This window comes from Euprymna scolopes, chromosome 7, assembly GCF_053919585.1.
Source record: "Euprymna scolopes isolate OS-2025 chromosome 7, ASM5391958v1, whole genome shotgun sequence".
NCBI classification, from domain to species: domain Eukaryota; kingdom Metazoa; phylum Mollusca; class Cephalopoda; order Sepiida; family Sepiolidae; genus Euprymna; species Euprymna scolopes.
The window spans coordinates 153,523,597-153,550,256 of NC_136488.1; the positions used below are offsets into that span (position 1 = coordinate 153,523,597).

Below are 26,660 nucleotides of genomic sequence, written 5' to 3' on the forward strand. Positions count from 1 at the left end.
TATTGGCACTTGATGACGAGTGTGGACCTTGCACGAACATTGCTCTATTTAGCCATGAAAAGCTGCTTTTTCAGGCCAAAAAATATTTGTAAAAAAGCCAAAGAAAATGTCAAATTGATTTTAAACTCCAATAATCAAGCGTGTTTTGTTTTGACTTTGTTCTTTGAGTAAATTTCATTCATACTTTTATTTTGTGCTTGTTTTCATTTTAAATTTATTTTTATTTTATTCCAAATTTATTTTATTTCATTTTAAATTCATTACTTTATTTTTGTACGAAATATTTTTTTTGTACATTTATAATAAAAATACAGACACTATTGTTTAATGCTTATGCAATCATCAGCGTAGGTTGTGACAATTCCTGCCAGTCATGAGATACGAACCTCGCCACAAAGTTAGTTATTCCACAGACAGTAGCCATCCTTAAGTATTCTTGAAAGGGCTTACATATAATTATATTTTTTTTTTACTATAATAATTAAATACCTACAGACACTAGTGTTTCAGCCTTTCGGGAATCTCCAGTGCAGGGTGTCACGATTAACACCAGTCGATAGATTCGAACTCGGCAACACGAGCCATCTGTGGCTCGATTAGCTACCATCAACCGCGAGAAATAACACTGAATTTAAACATTTTAAATATTTTTCAATGTCACAGTGATCTAATTATTATATGATGATATATATATATATATACACACACATATTACAAGTGTTTGTAAAGTTTCTTTTAAATGAAACCCTCGGAAAAAAAAAAAAAAAGAATCTAACTCTTCGGTTGATATCGTTTGTTAAATGTTAAAAGTTTATTTTATACTTTTACATGTTTAATGCTTATGTGGCTTCGTTTTATTCTTGAAACGATGTCACAAACAAAAATTCTTGCTATTAGAGTATTATAAGTGCTAACATATTTTAACAAAACCTATTTTTCTTTGCAGAAATTTTATTTTTCTGACCTAGTAGGCAAAATATTACAAGATTTCCGCAATATATGTACCACATTTGTTGCTGAGGAGTACATTGAAAATGGTACTTCTCAACTTATGGCATCTAGAATGGTAAGCTATTTTGAGAATTTTATGAATTAAAAATGTCATTTTTTGTTTGTTTTTAAGAAATATATTGATAACATTTCTTTTATTTGAAAATTTTAATATATTTACCTCTTTTTATTATTCATTCCTATTAGGCTGCTACGGAGGTGAGCGCACTACTTATGAATTGTAAATTCAATATTGAAAGCTTGGAGAATGTTATAAACAGGATTCAAATATTACGCAATATAACTAGCCGAATGCACCCGGAAAAGACTCTTCCGTTAGTTCCAATAATGCAGAAAGTGACACGTCAACTGACCGGTTTGTTATCCTTCATTAGTATTTTTTTTTTTGAGGGGGTAATTTTTGTCTATCTTGCTTTAAATATGTTTGTAAATAGCTAGAAATCAGTATTTTTTTTCTCTTATTGAAAGAAAAATATCATGTGACTTTACAATAACAAGATATTTAACAAAAAAATTAAAAACAAAATTTACTCTACATATTCTGGCACAAACTAGCTTCCATTAAAAAAATTTTTTTTTTTTTTTCAACAAAAGTAAAAATATTGATATTTCATTATTCAAAAATAAATGCTGTCATCCAATATAATTATTATGGAAGCCATATTTTATTGTTTACTCAATAATAGGTCTGTTTTCAGTTTTTTTTTTTTTTTTAATTATTATATACTTCTAATTTTATGTAATACCTATGAATTCTTATTAATTGCATAAGATGATTTTCTTTATAAAATTAAAACTAGGGTGAATTTTGAACAAGAATCAAAATATTTACTTATTAAGAAAAAAAAAAACGAATTAAAAGAAATATGAATACTAGAAAAATCAATGTATTCATTATAATCCATGTATCAAAAAATAAATTGAATATTTTCATAATCTCCGAATCCAAAAATTGAAATAACTATTTAAAATTTAATCGTTTTTAAGAATCTACAACACTATTACTTATCAAAACTTATTGTCTTCTATTGCAGGTCATGAATTGTATCACAGATTACAACCTTATATGTTAACTGAAAAAGAGCTACAAGAAAACCATTTCCCCCGTCCTGATGGTACAGGAAATACAAAATTCTATCATTCTGAAAGAACAAACGAAGAGTATTTTGCAAGTAAATATCAAAACATTTTTCTATAAATTTTCTATGGTTTTCAGTGATTAGTTTATATGATATGAAAATAAACACCACTTTCTCCTTTTTTTTCTCACAAGATGATGCAAGACGTTGTGTTCGCTGTTCCAACACATTCAAAAACAGTTGCTCATTCCACTGGGCAAAATTGGCCACAAAACAATGTAAGTCTTTGTTTTTATACTTTTCTCTTTCAACATATAATACTAGCCGTGTTTACCCAACATCGTTCAGGTGTATATCTAAAGTATTTAAAGAAAATTCATTGAAAATATAATTGTTTACATTTATTTCATTCAAATTAATTTTGAATGCATACTATTCATAATGAATTGTAGATAACAATTTTATCATGGTTAGAATAATTGATATTTATTTTTAATGGTGACCATTCTAATTTTTATACAATTTATGTTGGAAATTTATGTATCCTTAATTTTAATGCATAAAATCTTTGTTTCTTTCCAGGTGGAAATAGTTTTGAGAAGCATTATAAATGTTGCAATGGAAAAGTTAACTCCATAGGATGTACAGTTGCTCCAGTAAGTAAACATTTTGATTCTTGTTCAAAATTTTGCCTATGTTAAAAAATATACAAAGGACTATATTTGTTTTACATAACCATGTCAGAAAGAGAATAGCATATCCCAAAAATCACTAATTGTGCAAGTAGATTTATTTTAAAACAAAAAATTATATTTTATGGCTAGCTAAGGAATAAATATCTCGCGATGCCATTTTAAAAATAGTCAAGAAACAAACAAAATAACTTAACATAATTCAAACTTGCGAGATTTTTGTTGTAATGCCTACAAATTCCCATTAATCGGTTAATAAAATTTGATTTATAAAAACAATACTATTTGATGAATTTATGCGATTATTAGAATAAAATATTTTCTTTCTGTCATAGGTATGTAGAGGGAATTCTGGACAAATGCAATATTTTTATTTAATGCATATTGTATAGTTGTAAATAATTATTTTTTATTGATTTGTTGTTGTAATTTTATCATTGTTTTAATTTATAATTTTAATTGTGATTATTTACTAATTCCTTTTAGTTTTTTTTTTTTATTAAGTATAAATTAACTTATTTGCTAAATTTCTATGCTTAATGGTAATTGCATTCCCACTTTATTTTCAGTATCATGTTCATCACAATAACAAATTTGACACATCAGGATACAAAAACACAGTTTTCTATCCAATGTCACATATGCATCTGCATGTTTTTTCTCTGGATTGTAAGCTGGTAAGTTATTTTTTAAATCTTGTCTCACCATAACACAATCTTTCCCCCAAAAATTTCGTACCTAGCTTTGAGTAAATCAGCAACTTTTATTCAATTAATTGCATTCAATAACATAAAACTGCATTGTAAATTGATAAACCAAACCTCAAACCTATTTGTGCTTTGTGATCATATTAAAAGGAGTATAGTCATCCCATTTGAAATAATTGCCTATCTCAAAAGTTCAGCAAGTTTTTTGTATCAGACTTGAAATTCATAACTTTTTCTTCTCCACTATTTAACAGATCTATACTACAGCTGGCATGGAAGTTGCTCAAGTAACGCTCATCAATTGGGAATGTGATGTTTTTTATGAAACGTTCGTCAAGCCAGATAATCAAATATTGGATTATAATACACGGTAATTACCTTCAGCTTATTTGTTTTTATGTTATTCTTTCATTTATAAATATCATGGACATGAAAAATATATGGACTCTTAATTTCAACGTATTTGAAATATCATTCATCGAAATAATTGAAAGATTTGCATATGAATATGACAGTGTATTTTACCACACAAAATATTTTAAGCACTAATATGGTTAAAAAGTGTATTAACCCTGCCCCCTCATGTTCATTAGATTAAAATGGGTTTTAGCTGATATTATGTAAATCTGACACTTCAATCAAAAGGTTATAATTTTTTGTAAATGTGTACATTTTTTTTTCTTTTAGATTTAGTGGAATTCAAGAATCAGATCTAAAAAACGTAACTACATCGTTGAGAGATGTACAGGATCAACGTTTACGGTATATCTCCGCACATACAATCCTTGTTGGACATAGTTTAGAATGCGATTTGAGGTCCCTTAAGGTAAGCATTGAGAAATTATAGTCTAATTAAGAACCTTTTTTACATCCTCCTACAAAGTACACATTGTAAATTAAGCTTTCTTTTCCTTTTTAAAACAAGAATTTATTTTGAATGGATTAATTTAAAGCAGAGGAGGCATTCTTTCTATTCATGCATTGTTAAATATGTGATTCCTTGAATCTTTTAGCATTGATTTAATACTTTTTATTTTTCTTTAGATCGTCCACAGTAACGTGGTTGATACGTCAGTTCTGTACGCACGCTTGTCGGGAAACTCGTATAAGACAGGACTGAAAAAATTGGCACAAGATCATCTCCAAATGAAAATCCAGGATAATCGTAAGTATATTCAACACTGTATTTATTGCATTCAAAACTTTCAATATATGAAGATTTGCTAAGAATGTTAAAGCCATAAATGACTCTATTCAATAGTTTAAATGCTTGAAAATTCTTTAAAACTTTCTAAGAGTCACAATGTAATCCCTTGTCTTGGTTTTGTTTTTCAGCCGATGGTCATGACAGTAAAGAAGATGCCATTGCAGCAATGAAATTAGTCCATCATCAACTGCAGCAGGAAGCCATAGAAAATTATTATACTCCATGTAAATTAAGAAGGAGACTTGAGGAAATTCTATCACTTATCAATTACTAAAGTATTAATAGATGCTCAATATAAATTGCATTGATTACAGGAATTTTTCTTACCTTTATGGTTTTTTTCTACTCGAATCAAATTTGTCAGTTTTACTCAACTGCAGAATAACATTTTTGATTTGGGCATTATCGGAATTATGGCAGCATCTTGAATTTTCAAGAATATAAATCCATTTCCTTTTTATTAGAAAACATTTTTGACTAACCTGAAATTCTTGAGAAAAGACCTTGTATCACAATGTCTGCATCCGATGAATCGCTCGAGAAAATGAATAACATTCTTTACACTGTAATTTTCAATCAAGCCGAATGGTTTCACTTGCTCCACAAAAACTGTGCAATACAAAAAAAGTACTCATCCATTTTAAACAAGCCACTTTTACCAATCAATTTTCTTTTTGTTAAAAAAAAAATAAATAAAAATACAAGAAAAACTGGAACACGATCATTTTACAATTACCAAAACAATCACTCATCCACAACATCATTTAACCCCAAAAAACGAATTATATTCACTTTTTTCTAAATTGGAGACGTTTATACTAACTAAAAAAAAATCGATTAGACAACTTCTAGTTTTGTGTAATTTTTAACATGTGTTTTGTATTGTCTCTTTTCTGACTTTAAAACACAGTAATATTATATCCAACATTTTTTCCCTTATTTCCTTCCATTTTTTTTTTTTTTTTTTTTTTTTTACATCATTAGAATAATGTTTCATACGTGTAGATTCCATACAATTTTTTTGATCTTTACACTCTTCCTCAAAAAATATTTTATATTATTTTAAAGAAGGTAGCTCAAAAATAACTTCCATTGAATTTAAAAAATCGTCAAACAGAAACAACGCAAAAAATTAAAAAGAAAAAAAAAAAAAAATTGTAAAAATATTTTTGTAAATAAATCTTTTATACGTAAAATGGTTTTTTTTTTCTCTTTTGATCTTACTGTGCATGCATACATCCTCTTGCTTTCAATTAAAATACTTCTTTTTATCATACCCCCCCCCTCCAATTGTTTTACTCTTCTTCCACCTTCACTCTAAAATCCATTTTGTTTTTAAATAGTTTTTTTATTACTATGATTTAGCACTAAGTTTTCAGGTTATAACCCTTTTTTTTTTCTTTTTTTTTTTAATAGACTTGTTCAATTTTTAAGTGAGTTTTCTAGACAAGTTAACCATAAACGTGTTTTGTAAATATGATTTGCAGGAACTAAACATTAGTTTATAAAATCAAGTAGAGGAACCATTAATACCTTTGTACAAAATAATTTATAATCTGAAAAGTTGGTGCTTATGAATTATTAAAATAAATTTGGAATTCAAAAAAATAGAAAATTAAAAGTTAATGTTCTGAATCTTACAGACAAACATCAAAAATTAACATTTAGCCGAAAACCTTTTTTTTTTTTTAATGATTTCTTTTTTTTTCAATCTAAATTTTAACTTTTTCACTAAATTCACTCATGAAACATAGAATGTTTCCAGAATAATTTCTTTATTTTTGTTTTCTGGTGATAAACTATTATTTGAATTGTGCTTTGCATAATTAGCTAATCTTTTTACATTGTAGTTTTATGTAATTTTTATACGTTCAAATACTTTATACTTGCCATGAACTGTTCTCATACGAATTCAAACTGTGTCCATTTATGATTTTCAATCCTTTCATAAGATTCTTCATCTTACAACTGACAATCCACGAATTTTATCAACCATCCTTGAGTGTCTTTTTGGCCTTCATAAGTGATGACTCCTGAGTTAAAAATAAAATAGGTATGTATTTAAAATTACAAAACTATTAAAATTTCATCTATCTGTACTGTTGATATTGGTTTTAAAATAATAAATGAACTCGTCTCCTCATAAGGAAACAGTTAGGAAATGTGGGGAAAGTCTAGCTCTCCAAAAAGGGCACTCTGCATAAGAATCAAAATTCAGATCGTCTCAGTCTAAACATAGCATCAAAAATGTATGAGGTACTTACTTGGTATTGAAAAGTAATGCTGTACACCGAAAATTATGAAAAATAATCAAATAGAATTTTCATAAAAAATAAAAATAATTTAGTGCTTTTGACACAGACAGGAGAAAATCACTGAGTCTTGACTTATTCACTGTGATGAAAATTATTTTTTGTAAATAAACTTTATATATATATATTTAAATAAATGTTTGGAGGTACAAAATTTGTATAAAGCTTTAAATAAAATATGTGGAAGATTCTCTAGAGCTCTTTCGGCTATCATCTCATCAGGAGGAAATTGATAGCGTAACAAAATAAGATTATCTCGAAAGTTGAAAGAGTTTTAATGGGCAACTATTGAATGTGCCAAAAGTACGGGGACAAAGTAAAATTAAATTTTATAGGCACAACGAAGGGAGAGAAAAAAAAAAAAAAAAAAAGGCGGGAGAAAAGATTCAAAGTTCCCCAAAGAGAAACAATGCGTTCGCTGTTTCTTTTTGCAGGCATAAAGAAGGTTTACGCACCGCGATAGAGACAGACTCCAAAATCTTTAAATGGTTTCTGGAGTCCGCTGTATGTAGCACCTTGAACCATTCGATTTTATATCTATCAGCACAGCACGAATTGTCAACCAAATGCTGGCCAATAGCAGAGTCCAAGGCTGCAGAAGGAGGGAGACTACCAGATCCCATCCTCCCATGTCTGATCTAAGATGGAACATACTGGTTTATACGAGTCAAAAGATGCAAGGATGTTCGCCCAACATAACCAGCATCGCCCTGGCATTTAAATTGATACACAATATTACTATTTTGGATGTAAGGCAAACTATCTTTGTGAAAAGAAGGAAAAACAGGTCTCGTAGTATATACCAAAAGCAACAACACAATAGAAGTAGTCGTAAATACTTCTGTGAATCTGTTTGGAAAGTCTATTACTCTTATCCCCAATCCACAGTAATTTTAAATAAACCGGGCATTTCAAAGGTCCAAACATTTTAAGGGATTTAAAATCCGCAGCCTTTTTGAAAATACAGTCATCAATAAGGTCAACTGGATAACCATTATTGATGAATATTTCCCTGATCTTATAGAGTTCGGCCTCTAGCCTGTTAGGTGAACAAATCATGAGGGCTCTATGTACCTAAGTATTAATTAAGCCGATCTTACATGATTTTGGTAAAAAAGACAACCAGTTCACATAGGCCAGTAAATGTCGGCTTCCTATAAATTGTAGTGAGAAAGCTCTCCCACCCCATTGAACGTTCGACAAGAACATCCAAGAAGGGAAGGGAATTATCTTTCTCACTTTCCATAGTGAAAGTTAGAGCCCCATGCAAAGAATTCAACCTATTAAAAATGTTGACGCTTTACCTTGCGATGGAAAAATAGTAACAGTGTCGTCAACATATATCTGAAATATGTAGTGGGTTTTGTTATAGAGTTAAACAGAATGGATTCATAATATCCAACAAAAATATCCGCTAAACGGACTCCCCATTGAAACCCCGTCAACCTGACAATACATGATATCACAAAAACTAAACTCCACAGATTTTGTACACATTAAAACGAGTTCAACAAGAATCTCTTTAGAAAACCATGGAGCGGTCAGGCGACCACCATACAGCACGTCGGTGCATATACGTATAGTCTCATCCAACGGTATGGAACAACTTGCTTATTGATTTTGGGAGACCATACATTCTGGGACGTTGTGACCCAGAGGGTCTAATCCCATCATAGACGTCCTTGCAAGAAACATTCTTTTTAAATAGCGCATTTTGGCCTTGTTTTTGCAAGTATTATCAGTCAAGAACGAAGTCAAAATGCAAAGGCGTCTACTTGCACTATTTAAAAAGAATGTTTTTTGCAAGGACGTCTATGACAGGATTAGACCCTCTGGGTCACAACATCCCAGAATGTATGGTCTCCCCAAAATCCATAAGCAAGATGTTTCTACTTTTTCTTTTCTCCCCTCGTTGTGCCAATATTTTAATCATTTGTTAAACGAAAATAAATTTAATTTTAGTTTGCCCGTGTACTTTTGGCAAATTCAATAGTTCCCCATTAGAACTCTCTAAACTTTTGAGATAATATTTTGTTACGCTATCGATTTCCTCCTGATGAGTGATAGCCGAAAGGGCTCTAGAGAATCTTCCACGTATTTTATTTAAAGATATATATATATATATATAAAAATGTTTTTGTTTTGAGTTTAATTTGCATAAATACATCCTTTCCTTTTCAGTTAAAATTCATTCTTTTTCTCCCCCCCCCCCATTTTTTTTTTCACACTCTTCTAGCAAAATCTTAAAATCCGTTTTGTTTATTTTATCATTTTGGATTACTATGATTAAACATTGCTGCAACGATACCAGATGGTTCTTCAGATTTAACCTTCTTCATCTTTTCTTCTAAATTTTTATGACTGATGTAACGGACCAGGATATATTGAATTAAACGAACAGGAATTTGTTTTGTGAAAGAAACAAGTGAAAGAAAAAGGTACAACACGTGTTTAGTTTAGCGTGCGTCTCGCTGTTAGCTGGTGAAGAGGAAGGTCTAAAGTTTGGCGTGCGTCTCTCGTTGTTAGCTGGTGAAGAGGAAAAGTTTATCGTTGTAGAGAGAGAGTCTGCGTGTGTATGAGTGCTTCGTTCAACCTCATCCATTTTATTTTAAAATAACGGGGTCGCCAAATCAATGTAACGGACCAGGATATAATACCCTAGCTTGCCACAAGAAAATAATGAAATGAATGGAATTGAAGGAAACAAAGACTCAATTGATGGATAAGATAAACGTCGTTTATTTGCTGTTGAAAGAATGAACGTTTTAGTTATAACAGGTGTTCATGTCCACGCATGTGTAACCAATGTTCGTTGCGGGACTAGTATTGTAGCAAGAAAAGGAAATGTGTGTTCATCTCAAGTTTGGGTCACTATCGTTTGTTCGCGCGTGGGAAGAGAAATGAGTGTTGGAGTGGAAATGAGAATGATAGTCTAGCGTGTAGACAAAGACAAAGAATGGAGAGTTGATGTCAGTTAGCAGTCAGCTACGCGAAGGTGTTCTCAGGGACCAGTAGTAGATAGAGAGAGAGAGTGTGTGAATGTGTACATACAGTCTGTTAGTTCGTGCCCCATACATAGTAAGTGGGTGTGACGCACGCGGTTGGTCCGAAGACCGACCGACCAGCACGAAAGCTGGCCCGGAAAGAAAGAGCCGGTGGTCTTTTGCGCATGTGTATATTTCCTTAGAAAGCGGAAGTGACGTCGTCCATATGTGCGTTCGTGTGCGCGTGTGTGAGTACATATGTATACGTTAGTGTGTGTTTATACACGTGAATGTGAGGGTATGTATGCGAACGTGAATATATGTACGTGTGTGGATGTGGGCGCGTATGTTTGTGTGTGCGTATGTATATGACATAGCTTGAAATATGAATGTGTGTTTTTGTGCGAGACTAGAAAAGGTTCACACAATACTCCCCCCTTCCTAGGAAAAAAACAAATATATACACCGTGTGTGTGTATATATATGTATATATATATTTTTTGTGAGTAATGTTTTCGGCAATTGATTTTTTGTCCTGTTTTTTTTTTTTTTTTTTTTTTTTTTTTTTGCTGTTGGTGTGGTTGTTTGAAAAACGTCAAAAGGAACGGAATGTCAAAAACGGAGTGTGTTCGTAATAAAAAGTATTTACTTACGCGTGGAAAAGCGTTTACTCTTTTTTTTAGGCTGACATTTGTTTGTTTGGTCTTTTGTTGTGTGCTGACATGTGCAAAGAGTTGCTTGGGCAAAGAAGTGAATTGTTCGTTTGGAAGGAAAATTTTTGTTTTGTGGTGACGTCGTGTGTGTGCCCAGTTGACGCTATCTTCGCAAGTGAGTCAGCAGTAATGTGTGCATCGTTTTGACGGGCGCAAGTTGCGCATTCATTCTTGTTGAATGATGTGTTTGGTTGCCGTTGTCTTCGCATGTGCATCTGCGGTAGTGTGTGTACATTGTCTGTACGGGCGTTTGTTGTGTATTCGTTCGTGGTTACCAGCTCTCAACGAAACTTCCAAGTTTTGAGTTTATCAGCGTGCGTGGTGCATCTCAACTCGTATTGTTGATTCAACTTCTTCCAATGTGTTGATAGAGATGTCCTGTTTCTTTGTTGTTGCGTCTGCTGTGTGGGAGGGAATTGTACATAGGCCTATGTGATTTTGCTTGTTGCGTTTGTTGCAGGGTAATGTTAGGAAACCGTGAAAATGTTTGTCGAGCTCAAATTTTTTTAAAATTCGCTATGAAGTCGACAGCTCCGTGTTCGTTTTTCTGCCGAGTCTGACGAGGGGTTTTGTCATTGTAGTTCGTTGAGGTCCTTGTCGGTAACAGTTTTCTTGTTGAAAAGTTTGTTTTTTTCTTTATCAAATTAAACGCACGTCTCGCTCAAAACAATTTCAAAAAAGGTAGGGTCGCCATGCTTGTTTGTTTCCGCGTCAGTCGGGCGCCAGTTTGTTGTGGACTTGTGGCATAGGCGGCAATGCTTGCTCGTCTTGCGTTCGGTTGTCACCATTTTGTGGTGGTGGTGAAAAATAGGAAACATGAATTGTCTCGAGGAAGAAACGAACGACGTGTTAAATTGAATTAAACGAACAGGAATTTGTTTTGTGAAAGAAAAAGGTACAACACGTGTTTAGTTTAGTGTGCGAGACTAGAAAAGGTTCACACACTGATCAACAGACTGCTTCTATAACTTTGGGATTACAATGAAGTCTCCAAAACAAGGCACAGTGCCACTTTGACATAAGAGGCTACTATGTGCGATCAAATTCGTAGGGAGTTGAGCAGTCAGATGTCTGTTCACATTACACTTGAACTTGTGCATGTGTGTACAGTCAGGAAAACAAGAACCTGGGAGGGAATTTCAGTCTTAAAGTTTGAAGGAAGAAACTATTTGAGCAAAAGGATTTTCAACATCTAGGGATCTCTATAGTGTAGGAGTTAGATTTTGCTACTTGCCAATTTAGTTGAAAGAGTTTGAACAAAGCCTTTAGGTAGGCTATCAGTGGTTGAAAAGTTATCTTGTAATAATTAAAGAAAAGAAGTTTAGTCTTGGCAGCATTGAATGTTACCATCCATTTAGGTCCCCATTCCATGACAGACTGGAGGTTTTTCTATAAGGCTTCTTCTGTAAATATACTAACGTCTTATCGTATTATCGGACCTTCAAGGTCACAACAGAAAGATTCGAGATTTATACATCAGTTTCAGTTGCCCTAATAGTTTGTATAGATAACAATCCTAGTTTTTATACACAAAATGAAGAATTAATTACTGCTAGCTTGGCATTTGCTCTTACAGGAATTAAATTTGGGCATGTTATTTTCAAACAAATTCTAAACACCTTAGTTTGTTTGAAAAAGAAAAATGTATTTTCATTTTATCTATGGCGATATCATGAAAGCAAGTGTACCATTAGGCAGACGCGAGTGAGAAAGAGAGAGACGAGTGTAAAGCAACTACATTGCCTCATTATAAGAGGCAAATTCTTTTTCTTCTTTTCTGCAGAATGAGAGAGAGAGAGAGAGAGAGAGAGAGAGAGAGAGCCATATATCGATTTGCCCCCCAGACGATTGTCTTCTTTCTTCTTGCATGCATAGCACAATAAAAACATTGAGATGTTTATGTGAAAAAAAAAAGCACCAAGCTAATTGGTAGAAAATAACTGTCTCAAACAATATATTCTGCCCAGAGATTAAAAGTTTGTATGCTTTGAAGTATATAAACATCGTGTAATGAATTGTTTATTTGAAGAAAATATGAAAACGTTATACAGGGCAATTAAAAAAGAATGGCTATTTCATGATCAAATATTTCATACGCAATGGTATTAATCAGAATCAGGGAGGGGGTGTTTCAAAGATCAGATTTTTTAGTTTTGTATGATTGTCATGTGACTCATGCGTCTGTCTGTCAGAGGAAGAAAAATGGTGACCCGTCAATAGAAAGATTTTTGTGCTCTTGAGTTTGCAAAACCTAAAATCAGTGATTACAGTGCAGATTGCATTCAGAGTGAAATACAATTGTGATGCTCCTTCTCTCAAGAATATCTGAAGGTGGTTTAAGCAGTTTAAAGGGAACGCATGTTTGTAAATGCAAAAGTCCAGGTAATTGCAAACTTGAAAGGAAGATGTCGAGAATCCGTGCTGCATTTATTTGGAGCCCAAAGAAATCCACACGCCATGTAAGTCATGAGCTGACAATTCCTGAAGCCACAGTATGGCGTGTGTTAAAAAAAAAAAAAAAAAAAAAAAAAAATGGCTGCAATTAGAACCATAAAGATTGCAGCTCCTTCAGGCACTTAAAAACAATGACTACCTACAAGGAATGGAATTTTGCAACCAGATGCTGCAAATGGAGGACAACAAAACTTCAGTTCGTTATTAATTTTCAGTGATAAAGCCACTTTTCATTTGCATTAAACGAACAAAGTAAACCAATACAATGTGCAAATTTGGGGAACTGAAAATCCTCATCGACTTATTCAACATAAAACAGAGTCCCCTGAAGTAAACATTTTTTGTACTGTATTTTGCAACAAGGCTTATCACACATTTTTGGTGGGGAGGGAGAGATTATAAGGATACCTATGTTAAGAAACTGGCTCTTCTCTCTCATTAACGGAAGCTGATTCAAATGGATTCATTTTTTAACAAGATAGGATCCCTCCCTACTAGAGCTTATCGGTTAGAACATTTTTAAATGAAAAACTCAGCGATGGATTGGTCGACATGGAGAGGAATAGTGGCTATTAGAAGGATGAATTGGAGAGAACAGGCAGTCGAATTTTTGACAGCTGATAGAGCAAAAACGTTTAGAGCTGATGTGAATTATGATTTAAATTCAAAGGAGTTGATGCAAACTGACGTTGTTGGTGACTGTTTTCTATTTATAAACTATTTTGGCTTTTTTTTTTTCAATTTTTTCATATATAATCTTTACATTCAAGTGGCACTGATAAGTGGCGACCCCCCCCTAAAAATAATCAATTCAACATCTGCTCAATATCAGAATTTGATAGATCAGTTACTGAACTGTCTGTTGTCGAATAGGTTGAGAAGGCTGAGCGTATTTGTAAATTGTGCAAAATAAAAAAGCCAGCAACAGTCATTCCATTGAGGTTAACCAGAGCGGCTTACACAATGTACCAACAATGGATGAGATGAAATTAAGCATAGCTTATAGACAGCATTTAGTACAGCTCCTTTAGTTGCATGGCAACAGTTCATTGATCGGTTACTTCATCCCAAGAAACAGTTGACGTTTACTTAGCTGATTTACAAAAATTGTTAATACCATTTGATAGTGTAAATGACAAACTATTAAGATGTGCCATTAGGATATAAGTAGGCTTTTGCGAACAGCATCACATATTGACAAATTAATGATGAGTTATTAGTTCGAGCTGGAAACGTCCTTTATGAAATGGAACCAATTACAGCAACATGCACTAGTCATTATGGAGACAATGAGGACTCCACCCCACACCCGCTAGCGATAAACAGAAGAGTCCTGTGTGCTATAAATGTCGGGGTCCAAATCATTTTGCTATGAAGTGCCAGAGTTGAAGTTTTTTTTTTTTTTTTTTACGCAAGGATGTTACCACTTATCAAGGTCCAAAGACTGCTCAGAGAGGATAAGGGTTTATTAATGTAAGGTGGTAGTTTATTAATCGTTAAAGGTGTAAGATGGGTACAACTTGTTTATTTAAGGGGACAGTTCATCAAGAACTTGTTTACATTAAACTTGAAGGCTATCATACTGTAATTGGTTGGGAAGCAGGCCAACGGAACAGTATTCCACAGGTGAGCGCTTCTAGGAAAGAAGCTGTGTTTATAAAATCAGAGTTTTAGATTTAGACAGAGAGAGAGAGAGAGTGGGGGAAATTGATGATAGTAGTTGAAGCTAATCGAGTGTTTTTTTTTGTGAAAGTTTGGCAAGAGCAGACTATAGATTGGAGCTCAGATGAACACTTGCCATGTAAAATAATGATAGAGCAGAACCAGGCTCACAACATCTCTTCTGTAGGAAACAGGTTGCAGGGAAGAGAAAAGAGCATCATTTACTAGGTTTCGAACTCTGTCAAGGCAGGATAGGTGCACGAAGCAACTTCAGCCCAGATGTGGCAACAATACTCCATCTTAGGAAGTACTTGGCTCTAATACAGATAGAAGATTGCATCGGCAGTGAAATATCTACTGAAATGGTAGAATAATCCAACTATTTTCCTAGCGATCTTGGTTACAGATTTTATGCATGTGTTCCATTTCAGATTAGGAATGAAGGTCAGTCCAATAAGCTTGTCAAAACACGGTGCTTCCTTAAGTTGAGTCATTCACTTCAATTGGGGCCTAATAGGAGTCAGACAAATTAGGATTGTAGCTGCATTAACATTAACGAGCCACCTTTTCCCCATTGCACCACATGGTCAGGATCAAGAGAGAGACTCAGTAAGATGTCATTGCTGGCCTTTGAAGTGTTGCCATAGATTGAAGTCATCAACATGAATGACTTTAGAATGTGATTTGTGAGATCATTGATGAAGATCAGGAAGAGAATTGGGCCCAGGATGGAACCTTGAGGGACACCAGTATCGCTACTATGAGCTTCCGATTTATGCCCATTGATGACTACTCATAAGCTATCAGAGGGAAAAGATTTAATAATCAAGACATTTTCAGCTATTCCGTAGCTGGTAATCTTGTGAAGTAGACCTTCATGCTATACTCTACAAAAAGTTTTTGATATGCCAAGAGCTACTGCTCTAGTAAATAAGCCTTCCTTGAAAGATTCACTAATTCTGTGATACTACAGTTAGCACATCAGCTGTATATCTAGCAGAGCGGGAACCATATTGCATGTCACAGAGTAGGCTATTTTTGCCGAGGTGGTCGACCACTTCTCCATTACAAATTTCAACAACTTACTTATGGCACACAGGAAACTGATTGGTCTGTACTGAGAAGCAGATGACCGATCTCCAGAATTTTTAAATAGGGGGCAAACTGATGAAATTTTTTCAAGATGTTGGGAAGCAATTCTCCTTAAGGCAACGTTTAAAGAGCTTTGTAAGTATTGGAGCTAGTTCTGGTTGAAGCTTTTTGAGCAGTATGATTGGAATGCCGTCGGGGCCAGCTGCTTTACTGGAATCAAGATTTTTGATTAGCTTGGCAACATCTCATACAGATATTTGTACATTGCATAGCAGGTTTTCAGTCACAAGAAAAAACACAGGGGGTAGGTGACCTGGTTGTAAAGGGTAGAATTTGCTGCAAAGTTTTTGGCTTTGTCAGATGCTAATGAGATTACCTCAGGTCCACTGATGATGGTTGGGATAGAGAACTCGCCTTTGTTCAGGACCCTGTTTGGTACGAGTAATGTTTATCCACGAACACAATGAACACTATTGTTGTATATGGAAGGGGACAGATCCTGTTAATTAGAGAAACAAAGTAAATAGGATTGAAAATAATGTTTATTAAAAGGAGAATGCTAGAATTAAACTCAGTGGTCAAAAGTTAATACATATTGCTATTCAGATGTGATGATAGGAATGTAGAGAATTGTCCATTATATTAGAAATAATCATACAACTAGTTAGGTCAGAATCAGACAATGTAAATTAAGGAATGTCTTTTTGTTGCCAAAAACGTGTTGAAGTCATAGTTAATATGAAAAATCCATGTTAAAAAACATTTGCACGTTTGAACACATTTACACATCACAAAGAAAGATATATTCAATATATTCAGTTAAGTTAGAGTTAGAGTTAGAAATTAGAGTTCAGTCAGTTGAGTTGGAGAGAAATGAACTCCTAAAGGTGATGTCAGTGTCCCCTTCATTATGATTTCGCTCCGTGTTTAAAACGTCTATTACACATCTTTCACATGTCAGCCTTTTATTACTAATATGAAATCACCAAGTAATTTTGTCTCATCGTCATTGCTGTGTACTCCCATTATATTCTCATCCCCGTCATGCACTCCAAACCACACAGCAGACATCGATTTGGTACCATCACTATTCAATACTATGATGTTATTGCTGCAATGAGTGGGGTCACATATCTCCCAACTGTTCAGGAAACAACTTCAGGAACAAGATATCGTCACGAATATTGACTCTTGCCAAACAATGAATGCAGAATTGCTGGTCCTAGGTATCAAAATTGATGATATGCAGTCTTCAGCACTTGTAGACACATGGTGTTCTCGGTGTATAGTTAGGGCAAATTGCTGTCAAATGTGGAAGAAGCAATGATTGAATATTATGACCATTAAAGGCTTATTTGAAGCATGTTGTGGTGTTGGGATTGTCATAATCTGTACTGAGAAAGGTGACAGCTGAAGTGAACATCCTGGTGATGCAAGAAAAATCCTTTGGCTACGACCTATTAATTGGAATTGATGTAATAAAAGCTTTAGCAAGTGTCATGATTACAGCATCTGGAGGTGTGACAATAGGGGAAAAGAAGTCTTTGCAGATATTTCTATTGAGGATTGAAATGTACTTGATTAATACCATATTCACAGGAACATATGAGATCCATCAAAGGATTAATTCAACTCATGGCTATTGAGCAACCTACTAAAGTACAACACACAATGGATTATCGAAAATTTAATTATAATGTTGATGCTTTCACTGCAACTGCTGATGTGTGCACCGCTAACTACGGAAATGGCATCAGAAGGATTAATGGTAGCATTGCTGAATTTGAAGAGAGCCTACCTGCAGATACGAGTCCATGAATTACTGTAGCCATTTCAGAAGGTAATGATCAAAGCAAAAAGATATTTTCTGACATGTTTGGGTTTTAGCTTAAACGTAGCTCCCTTACTACTGACAGCTATCATTAAAAGTGTTTTGATGCAAGAGAAGTCCACAGTTTGAATTAAACTAGAATCTTGCAGTTTAGTAAGTAAAAACCTTAAATGTTTAAAAGGAAGAGGCATTAGTGTTAGGCCTTGGAATCTGGAAGAAGTGTAATACATTATGACAAAAATAAGGAATACCAGTTCCAGAGTTACCTAGTGTCTTTATACAATGCATCACGTTTTCTATTTGCAATAAATTAGTAGGACATTCACCTGTCTGTGAAGGACTCGGAATGACAACTGAAGCACCAAAAAGATCAGCTATTGCAGTAATAAAAGAATGGAATGACATAATGGATGATGATTCTCTCAAGAAAATGATGTCTAAAATGTTGATTAGAGTATGCAGGAACGACCATACCCAGGGAGAGTAGCATGTATCTGTAACACTGAAGCTTCTTTCTGATGTTGAATATTAGTTTCTGGACGAGAGGCAGAATGTGTCTAACCTCGTATCGACAGAATAAGTGAGCCGCACTCTACTCCTACCATGACAAAAAACTTTTAAAAAATCAGGTGTTCACAGGTTCGGCAGTCAACTGTTATACGTTTATGTAACAAGTAATTAGTGCTTTATTTATTAACACAGACTTTTTACTTATAACAAACCTTCTGCCTTTTTTTTCTTCTAAGACATCACCAGTCTGATTGGAGTAACTTGCTGGAGAATAACAGACTTCTTTTTCAGCTTGTGTCGACTTGGATCGAAGATAACGTGGGCAAGTAGGTACCCACTGGCATCACCCATATGACAAAAAGGAGCTGTGATCCAGAAGGGCCAACCCCCTTCCCAGCAGGGACAGCTGGCTGGACAGGAAGAAACATAACTGGTGTCCATGACTAAGGATCAACCCTGCGGTGAAAACCTCATAAGTGATGCTGCAATTATTAACAAAGAGATTCTGGTCCCCGGATTAAAAAGAACAGAGACCTGGCGAGAGAAAAAACTCATAATTTCTTCTGCGTTTGTCAAGAAGAGGAAGAAGAGAAAAAAGGGGAAAAGAAAAAAGGAAGGAAGAACTGATAATTACTTTGTTGCTGTGGCAAGGGAACCACGACTTTAGTTTTGATAATTATAACGGTTTCTGGCCCAACATTCAAGTAATCACCAAGACATTGCACCAGCTGGAACAAGAGGACCAGAAGGTAAGAGCACCCCCCCCTCTTTTATTGGCTTCTTTGCATTGTTTTAATTCTCACTCGTGTTTGCTTGATTTTCCATTATGCTAAAAAGCTACCAGTCCCTTTAATTTTTTTTTGTCTAGCCCCGACATAAAAAAAAAAAAAAGGGAAAGTATGTCCCTAAATAGGGAGGGATCCATGATTGGTGAGGTGGAAGAATTAGGTGAGGAGCACTCACCGAGCACCCAACAACTCCGAGAAGTATTGGGGGAAAGTGAGCATCCCTAGTTATGGGGGGAATCCCCCGGGATAGCAGGAATGGCTTGGGGCCATTGACAAGGAAAGAATCATTTATGCGCTAAGAGACATAGAATCGGTACTCTAAGCATATGATGGAGTGGTGGGGCCCATGTCTAAATTCATCAGGAAAATATATGAGGGGGACCTGGTGATAAGTTGGGCATGGCTTAAAGAATCATATGGAGTATACTGCCATAGAGGCAATGAGAAGCTTCATGAAGATCGAACAGAAGGAGGGGGGAACTGACATCGAAGTTGGGTGACTGTATGGCGGAATTAACCAGGATTGCCTATCCCGACAAGAAAACTAGACAGGGGGCGGTGATTCAGACCCAATTCATCGATGCCTTTAGGGATCAAGATGCCAGAAGGGACATACTCCGGGGTTCTCCAGATAACCTAACTCAGGCGGTGAAAATGGCAGCAAGGGCAGATAGGTTTTGGGAGAGGGTAAAGGCCAAGGACACCCAGGATAAGGTGATACCCAAGAATAGACTATCAGGTGGAAGAAAAAAGCCTGGGAGAGCACAGGTGGTACACCAAGACGATCTTACAGAACCCCCCCCAAAAAAAAAACAAAAACAAAAAAAAAACTGGGAAGTAGAGACAGACCCCACCCAGAAGGACTGAATGCTCAGAAAGGGGGAGTATAAGCCAACCCCTGGTAGACTCAGGCTGGTCTGCTAGACCTGTGGCCATGAAGGCCACAGAGCAGTGGAGGCGATCTTAGGGGATCTCTGTACAAAGTGTGGTAAATGGGGCCATAATCCCCAATGGTGCTCAGATAAACAGAAGACCCCTGCCCAAAGGCTGTCAGGAAATACAGCAGGGACAGCTGACCGGACGAGAATAAATGTCATATCTGGGCATGGATTGAATGCAGGAGTTGACTCAAGTACTTGGGCAACAGGTGTGATGTTGGAACGATTTGGTCCTGTTTTAGAAGACAGTGTTGGCTTTGTCTGACAAACTATGTTCAGCGTATCAATTTAGCTAAACTTGATGTCACACTAAAAAGCCTTAATCTTACACTGCAGTAGCAGGCCAAGTCGTACCACTTGCTGACAGACATTGTTACTGGAAAAGAATGAGTTAGGACTAAAGCTACAAGTGAAATATTGATACAAAGAAAACTGGAGATAGTAAAGCATTTAATTGATTAATACAACTTGCAGATTGTGATCCGATGGGAACCGGGCGATGCCGGGAGACCTTGCTAGTTGATTAAGGAACAGCTTGTCGTCTAGGTGGTCCCATTGACACGAATTCAGGGGAATTTGCATGGCTGAATTCTAATGATAATGGTTTAATGTTGTTTTAAACAGAATACGTGTTTCTGGATGGATAATCAAAATGATCCCCCCCCCCCAGGAATGGATACTGAAATGCGTGTCTACACCAGAGTGAAGTCATAAAAATAATTCTGAGGCTCAACAGATGGGCAGTAGGGTAGGTTGATTTTCAACCTTTTTTGGAAAATTTAAAAGGTTGAAGCAGAGAAAGTTGCACAAACATATGTGGAGTACAAATATTAAAAAACTAGGTTCTTAACGTCAGGCATCGTATGCTAATTTGATTTTAAAGATCGTCTACTTTGAGACACGGAAAAAATCCTTATCTGTGAAAGATTTGTGAGAAATTATTTAGTATTTTGCAGTTTCAAGCATAACAAGTTGTTTTATATATTTAAATAAACGATATAATGTCTGATATGCTAAATATTAAACAAAATTATAACTGCCCCCCCCATACTGAGGTGGCGGCAATTACAAAATTCTATAAATGCTGCATTTTACTTTGTTTTATAACTGCAAGATTCAATGCTTTTTACTATCAATAAAAAAAGAAATTTTTATTCTGTTTGGAAAAAAGTCTTAATAAAACCTAAAACAAATTATTTACCTATCTCTAGGCAGTTATCTATGCTTGTATAAAAAACACAAAACAATTGGCAAGTAAAAAAGCTATTTTTTTACCATAATATCAAAATTCTCCCTATAGGATCCCTTTGAAGCAAAATTGAAAATGAATGTATAAATCGAAATAAACAATTTGATCAGTTTTATATGAATGTTTACTTACCTAATGGTTAAAATTCTTCTTATAGCTACTTCTCTCACTTCCATTTCATCTGATTTTAACAAAGAGAACAAAATATTCTCCAGCAAAAGGGCAAAAGCATTAAACTGAAGATTGCTTCAAGCAATTTCCTGAATTTCTGGAGGCTACTTTTTTATTTGGCCAATCATTTTAAAAATATACATTTGCTGGTTATGAAATTTATCATCCAGTTTAATTTCAAACCAGCTAACTGCATAAACTTCTACAATAAAACTAATCAGCTGGTGCATTTTTCTGGTCAATTCAGATGGATAAATTTTACGGGTCCACAAACACATTAATCGGATTGCCAGAGTAAGCCATTTTGCCTGATTTAAAGGTCAGATCCTTCATGCTGTATACTAAGGGTCTACTTTACCCCTTGAAATACCAGCAGCATACTCTAAAAGTAGTCTTTGGTCACCAGTGAGATCATTTTCTGTTAGTTCAGAATACCTGCCCTCCAGATGACTACTCACTGGTAAAATGCCAACTTGGGGTAAATGATGGTAATTGATTGGCACATAATTTTCCGAGTTGACCGGTAAATGATGTTGGGCTTCGTGCACTTCCATCAAGGAATTGAAATAATGCCCTAAAAGGAAGCTCATTCTGGTGTAGAGAACAACCAATAGTGTGTATTTTTCTATACAGCTTGTTTTCTAGTGAGGAAACCAGTATTGGTGCTTATGTTATCTAAAAGGACAGCCTTTAAAGTATTGACACTCTCATACTCTTCTAGAACTTTGTGAACTTCACCAGTTTCTCTAACAGTAGGAATTGCTCTATGTGTAAGATACACCCTCTTACTTCCACATCCCATCTCCTTCGTAATGTCAAGTGATGCTCTTGTCCTTTAGCTTTTCTTCGATTTTTGTTTCCTTTTTCATCGACAGTTTCAATGCAAAATAAAGTGTATTTGTCGTGTTTCCCATCATCACCAATGCAGACAAGATTTCTAATTTTTTGATTATGTTTTTGATAGGCATTATTTTTTTATCTTTCTTTTTCTCTGTCAATTTTGGATTTATCAAGAAAAACTTTCCTTAAATCAATATTTAATTTTAGAAGGCCTGCAGCCTGTAGATCCAAAAGAAAAGCATTTGCAAGACTTGCACGTAGGTTTGATGAGACATCACCTCTGATGAGTTCAATGGCATAACGAGGAATGCTTATCAGGCTGTAAATACTCTTACACCCTTCCTCTGGTTCAAAACTTTCATCTGTTCCATCACTATTTTCTGATGTCAGAATGATATTCTGGTCATGGGATGTTGAAGCAATAGGCGGGGGGGATGAATCAACTTGCTTTTCTCCTAACACAGTTAACTTTTTAGATTTTGCGACTGAAGCTTTATCAACAGGTCTCCATTGAAAATTGCATTTGAGTCCTATTTTATTTCTTTGGTCCTTAAAATACTCTCTCCTCTACAGGAACCTGAATTAGAAAATTCGACAAATGTTTATTCTAATCTACGCTAATCTTTGAAATAAATTCTATTCCACGTAAAAAAATTGTAATTTCTTTTCTCACTGGTTTACATAAAATACAAGTATGGAAATTCATTTAAAATGTCTATGATTTTCATTAAAAAGATTTTTTCAAACAAACAAGAGAAATTTAAAAAAATAGAATAAACTAACCTTTTTTTATAGGACAGGTACAGACAATATGCTTTGACTGACAATTTTCTTTTTTGCATTTAATATTTTTGGCATGGCAACTTGCAATTGGCAGGTCACATGAACAAGATGAAATATCAAATAATTTGTCAATTTGTAATTGACCAGAAGACTTTTGGCATATGCAGATAAAACGTTTCTATTTCTTTGCTTAGTTTTTTTTAGTTGTTTAATTCATTTTAAATGAAATATTTTGCAGGGTGTCTTTTTATATCGACACTCAATTAGTTTTCTAAAAATAAAATAGATATTACAAACAAAAGAAAAAACGTATTGTTTATACTCCCTTCATATGTTTTCTTCAAAACCGGCATGAATATGACATGCTTATTCTTTAATTTAACACCGGCACCCTGCAACATAGACGCAGCTTATTGAGTTTTTCAATGTTTAAATTCATTTTAGCAAAAAACGATGGAGTTTTAGAAAAAACGTATTTTGTGTTATTCTTAATGCTATTTAACAACTTTCTCTGCATAGACCTAGTCATAATGCCAAAATCGACCTACCCTACTGCCCATTAGGGTAGGTTGATTTTCAACTTTTTCTGGAAAATGTAAAAGGTTGAAGCAGAGAAAGTTGCACAAACATATGGGGAGTACAAATATTAAAAAACTAGATTTCTAACATCAGGCATCGGATGCTAATTTGATTTTAAAGATCATCTACTTTGAGACACAGAAAAATCCTTATCTGTGAAAGATTTGTGAGAAATTATTTAATATTTTGCAGTTTCAATCATAACAAGTTGTTTTATATATTTAAATAAACGATATAATGACTGATATGTTAAATATTAAACAAAAGTATAATTCCTCCCCCCCCCCACTGAGGTGGCGGCAATTATAAAATTCTATAAATGCTGCATTTTACTTTGTTTTATAACTGCAAGATTCAATGCTTTTTACTATCAATAAAAAAAGAAGTTTTTATTCTGTTTGGAAAAAAGTCTTAATAAAACCTAACACAAATTATTTACCTATCTCTAGGCAGTTATCTATGCTTGTATAAAAAACACAAAACAATTGGCAAGTAAAAAAGCTATTTCTTTTTACCATAATATAAAAATTCTCCCTATAGGATCCCTTTGAAGCAAAAAATGGCCTCATTTCATGGCATAAAATCTTAGCAATAATATGTCTATGTCTTGCTTGAAGTCCATAGACTGATTGACAGGCTTCTGGTGTCAATTTTACAGTACTTTCCACACTTTGTGAATTTGCAGGCAAATCAGGTAACTCTGGCTTTCTGCCACTCATCATTAATTACTAAAGTTCATGATCTGATAATTCTTCAGTTAGTGCTGGCTCTGAAACTCCACTTTGAGAAATGTAAAGCGTCAAAATTTATTGTTGATATTTTTTTAAACGCTTTTTCACTGGTTCCCAACTACTGAAAAAGAAAAGAGAAGTCAAATAATTTTATTAACTTGAACAAATTAACACACATTTTATTTTAATTATTTTTTTTTTAAATTTAATAATTGAAAATGAATGTATAAATCGAAATAAACAATTTGACCAGTTTTATATGAATGTTTACTTACCTAATGGTTAAAATTCTTCTTATAGCTTCTTCTCTCACTTCCATTTCATCTGATTTTTACAAAGAGAACAGAATATTCTCTGGCAAAAGGGCAAAAGCATTAAACTGAAGATTGCTTAAAGCAATTTCCTGAATTTCTGGAGGTTGCTTTTTTATTTGCCCAATCATTTTAAAAATATACATTTGCTGGTTATGAAATTTATTATCCAGTTTAATTTCAAACCAGCTAACTGCATAAACTTCTACAATAAAACTAGTCAGCTGGTGCATTTTTCGGGTCAATTCAGATTGATAAATTTTACGGGTCCACAAACACATTAATCGGATTGCCAGAGTAAGCCATTTTGCCTGATTTAAAGGTCAGATCCTTCATGCTGCATACTGAGGGTCTACTTTACCACTTGAAATACCAACAGCATACTCTAAAAGTAGTCTTTGGTCACCAGTGAGATCATTTTCTGTTAGTTCAGAATACCTGCCCTCCAGAGGACTACTCACTGGTAAAATGTCAACTTGGGGTAAATGATGGTAATTGTTGGCACATAATTTTCCGAGTTGACCCGTAAATGATTTTGTGCTTCGTGCACTTCCATCAAGGAATTTAAATAATGCCCTAAAAGGAAGCTCATTCTGGTGTAGAGAACAACCAATAGTGTGTATTTTTCTATGCAGCTTGTTTTCTAGTGAGGAAACCAGTCTTGGTGCTTGTGGTGTCTAAAAGGACAGCCTTTAAAGTATTGACACTCTCATACTCTTCTAGGACTTTGTGAACTAACTTCATCCGTCAGAACAGCGGTATCAGAATTTTTGTAGGAATTTTTGACACCCCTAACACGAAACTGCGAATAAAATATAAAATCTCGTAATTTCTCTGTTAAAAGTGGGTTATTTATTTTCTTTATGGATTATACTTCCAAAATAAACTATTACAGTTGTTTTAAAAGTAATAGAAATTTTTTTTTTTTTTTTTTTTTAAAAACAGTAATGAATTTTCCGAACTCAATATTTTTCAATTTTTAAACTTTAAAAATCTATCAAAATTTTTCTATTGATTCTATTTTTACGATATTTTCAGGGTCAATGTGAAATTTTATGTTCTTTCCAATAAACCGAATATAATATTTTAGACAAACGTTTTTTTTTTAAATTCACGCCCCCCCCCCATTTTCAAGTTTCTATTAAAAAGTAAATAATTAATTTATGTTGAATAGTTTTATATATCACAAATTGAAGAGAAAAGGTCAATAAATAATATATTCAAATTTAAAACAAAAAAAAAACCGTTTTTTAGAAATTTACCTGTAAAGTCCGAAGTTTAAAACCTTTTTTTAAAAAAAAAAACACATTGTTTTTTTGGGTTTTTTTTTTTTTTTTTAATGAAACCTTGGTCCTTGCTCCTTTAATTGAAAAAAAAAATTAGGGCTTGAATTACATTTTTCGAGGAGAGATGGGGTGGAATTATTCACTATTTTCACAAAATTTCTGATACCGCTAGAGCACCAGTTGCTCTAACAGTAGGGATCACACTATGTGTAAGATACACCCCCTTACTTCCACATCTCCTTCGTAAATGTCAAGTGATGCTTTGTCCTTTAGCTTTTCTTCGATTTTTGTTTCCTTTTTCATCGACAGTTTCCATGTAAAATAAAGTATCTTTGTCGTGCTTCCCATCAACACCAATGCAGACAAGATTTCTAATTTTTTTATTATGTTTTTGATAGGTATTTTTTTATCTTTCCTTTTTCTCTGTCAGTTTTGGATTTATCAATGTCTATGATTTTCATTATAAAGATTTTTTCAAACAAACAAGAGAAATTAAAAAAAACTTACCTTTTTTTTATAGGACAGGTACAGACTATATGCTTTGACTGACAATTTTCTTTTTTTGTCATGACAACTTGCAATTGGCAGGTCACACGAATAAGATGAAATATCAAATGATTTGTCAAGTTTATTGGCATATGCGGCGCCGGATAAAACGTTTCTATTTATTTGTTTAGCTTTTTTAAAGCAGGTGTCCTGCAATTTGTGTACAATCCATTTTTCAGTTAAT

General features: G+C 34.2%; 2 protein-coding genes across 9 annotated transcripts in view; one reads left to right on the plus strand and one right to left on the minus strand.

Annotated features, from left to right (window-relative positions):
• The window catches only part of LOC145280197 (putative exonuclease GOR), a 210,008-nt gene extending 208,648 nt beyond the window's left edge, over positions 1-1,360 (plus strand). The window contains exons 9-10 of the transcript XR_013868570.1: positions 947-1,066; positions 1,198-1,360. The gene's annotated coding sequence lies outside the window, so the exon portion shown is untranslated. The remainder of the gene's footprint in view (positions 1-946; positions 1,067-1,197) is intronic.
• Positions 1-26,660, minus strand: part of LOC145280198 (uncharacterized) — a 178,901-nt gene that overhangs the window by 87,273 nt on the left and 64,968 nt on the right. For 3 of the 8 annotated variants that reach the window (XR_013868573.1, XR_013868572.1, XR_013868571.1), the window contains exons 2-3: positions 6,587-6,729; positions 5,024-5,119 (exon numbers count right to left, since the gene is read on the minus strand). Coding sequence is in view for 4 of the 8 variants with exons in the window: in XM_080131969.1 (XP_079988095.1) it covers positions 5,179-5,251 (73 nt within the window). In the remaining 4 variants the exon portion in view is untranslated. Of the gene's footprint in view, positions 1-5,023; positions 5,120-5,178; positions 5,306-6,586; positions 6,730-16,289; positions 16,413-26,660 lie in introns of all 8 variants that reach the window. The other 5 variants (XR_013868574.1, XM_080131974.1, XM_080131973.1 and 2 more) reach the window with 3 other exon arrangements.